General features: G+C 37.1%; 1 protein-coding gene across 1 annotated transcript in view; it reads left to right on the top strand.

Moving 5' to 3' along the window:
- LOC142353686 (uncharacterized) overlaps positions 1 to 1,696 on the top strand; it is a 15,435-nt gene extending 13,739 nt beyond the window's left edge. Inside the window, exon 2 of the mRNA XM_075405996.1 lies at positions 648 to 1,696. Coding sequence (XP_075262111.1) covers positions 648 to 1,560 — 913 coding nt within the window. The 3' untranslated portion in view covers positions 1,561 to 1,696. The remainder of the gene's footprint in view (positions 1 to 647) is intronic.
- Positions 1,697 to 1,952: the final 256 nt, after the last annotated feature.

Here is a 1,952-nt window from a genome sequence, read left to right on the forward strand (position 1 = left end):
CATACATGCACACACACACACGCACGCACACACACATATACATATAAATATGAAAGGGGCGATAAGATAAGCTATGAACATAAGTATAGGCTATAAGATGAGCTCATGAAGTCTTGTAATTTTCCCTATTTCCCTACCTCGCTTAATGAACCACAAACCTTGTAACTTCTCTTCACAGTTCGCATGTTTTTAATCTGGGTTAACGCATATTTTTATATATTTTCCCCACTTAAAAATTGTCAAATTTCTTGTCACTGATTTTAAAATTTTCTTAACTGACTGTTGAGAAACTAATTTTTACCAATTTTGTAACTTTTTTCCAACGTTTGTTTATCACCAGTCGAAGCGTTTAAGCTCTACTGAAGACAGATCAAGTGAAGACAAATCAACAATTGCAAGAATGTGGACCAGTTAAAGGTATCGAGTTTAATTTTATACCCCCGATTAAATGAAGATTAACTAAACAAACTTCCTTTTAGGCTCATTTTCTAATTAATATTAAATTTTTGATTTGCGGGTAACTGCTGCTAAATAATCAATACATCATCGTGGGAATTCTAGTCTTTTTTTGGTCGCAATTAATTCTCCCATTTTCCCGTTTGTAAATTACGACTGTTTTTCAAGCCTTGTGGAGCTTCGTTTGAAAGATATCGACATCACTTCAAACCTGTTAAAGTATGGATTATATTATCATCTGTAACTTTTTCTTCAATTCTTCTCTATTTCGTTTTGTCGTCTCCTGCTCTGCTTGGATTGTATTTGAAACATTCAAAACAAATATCTGATTATGACTACGATTACGGAAGCCACGATTACAGTGGCTACGAAGGTTACGAAGACATCAAATATGCATTTTGGATTTTTTGGTATCCTGTTAATTTAGTTTTGGTCATTATAGTCGGTGTTATTCAAGTTTTGGTTTACCGCAAAATAGCAAATGCCCTGGACGAAAGTTTTTGGACTCCAGTATCTGTGCCGATATCATTAATTGCAAATTATCTTCAAAAATGTTGTCGACCTTCACTAAATACTGGCGCGAATATTGCAGTGAAACAAACAAACATAACAGATGAAACAACAGCCGAAAATGAACAAACTGACAACATAAACGTCGAAACTGAAACAAATTTTCTTTCAATCGAGCACGGTAGAGAACGTTCGGCTAGTGTTTGCAGTATTGATTCAGAGTTTGGAAGCTCGTCTAACTTGAACCAAATTAGCTTAAAAGACGAATGGAACAATAAACGCAAGAAAAACCAGCGAAAAATTACATCAGCTTTCTTTTTCATCAGCTTTCTGTTTATTTTAATAGCAATTCCGACAACTACAATCGTGATATTATGTTTTTGGCTTTTGATGTACACAGATGCGGATTTCGAAGCTGCGATGTTTGGGTTATTTGTGAGTCAATGTCTTTACGGGTCTGTGTTCCTTCTAAACCCGTTTTTGTACATGTGTAGCAACGAGTACGTGACGAACAAATTGAAATGTTCAATGCGAAATAGCGAATTAGACAAATCAAAGATCGCCCAAAATACTCAAACATGCAGTTCTATGTGAGAATAAATTGGACTGGTGGTATAATATATGACCCGACAGTGGTGGCATGTCACCCCCTGATAAAAATGCCCTCAAAAGAAGTTTGTAGTGATTATATACTTCATGTTTGTCTGTTTTATGAAATTTTGCGTACTGACGACTCTTCATTTCACAGTTTTGGCTCTCAAAAGAGACAGACAGGGGTGAACAATGAAACCCTGACGGCCCTAGATTGATGACCAGTTCTCTTAGTGCTTTACTGCAGTCTCTAAGTGCACCCCAGGTCGAGGTGGCCAGACCTAATTGAGCTCTGATCAGACCATCTTCGAGCGCACACATGTTCTCGTTGCGCTCGAATTACATGGTCTGGAGAAGGCTTCGAGCGCAATTTTGTCTGGACAATGGTCTGGAAC

This window comes from Convolutriloba macropyga, chromosome 14, assembly GCF_964194025.1.
Source record: "Convolutriloba macropyga chromosome 14, txConMacr16.3, whole genome shotgun sequence".
In the NCBI taxonomy this organism is placed as follows: Eukaryota; Metazoa; Xenacoelomorpha; order Acoela; family Convolutidae; genus Convolutriloba; species Convolutriloba macropyga.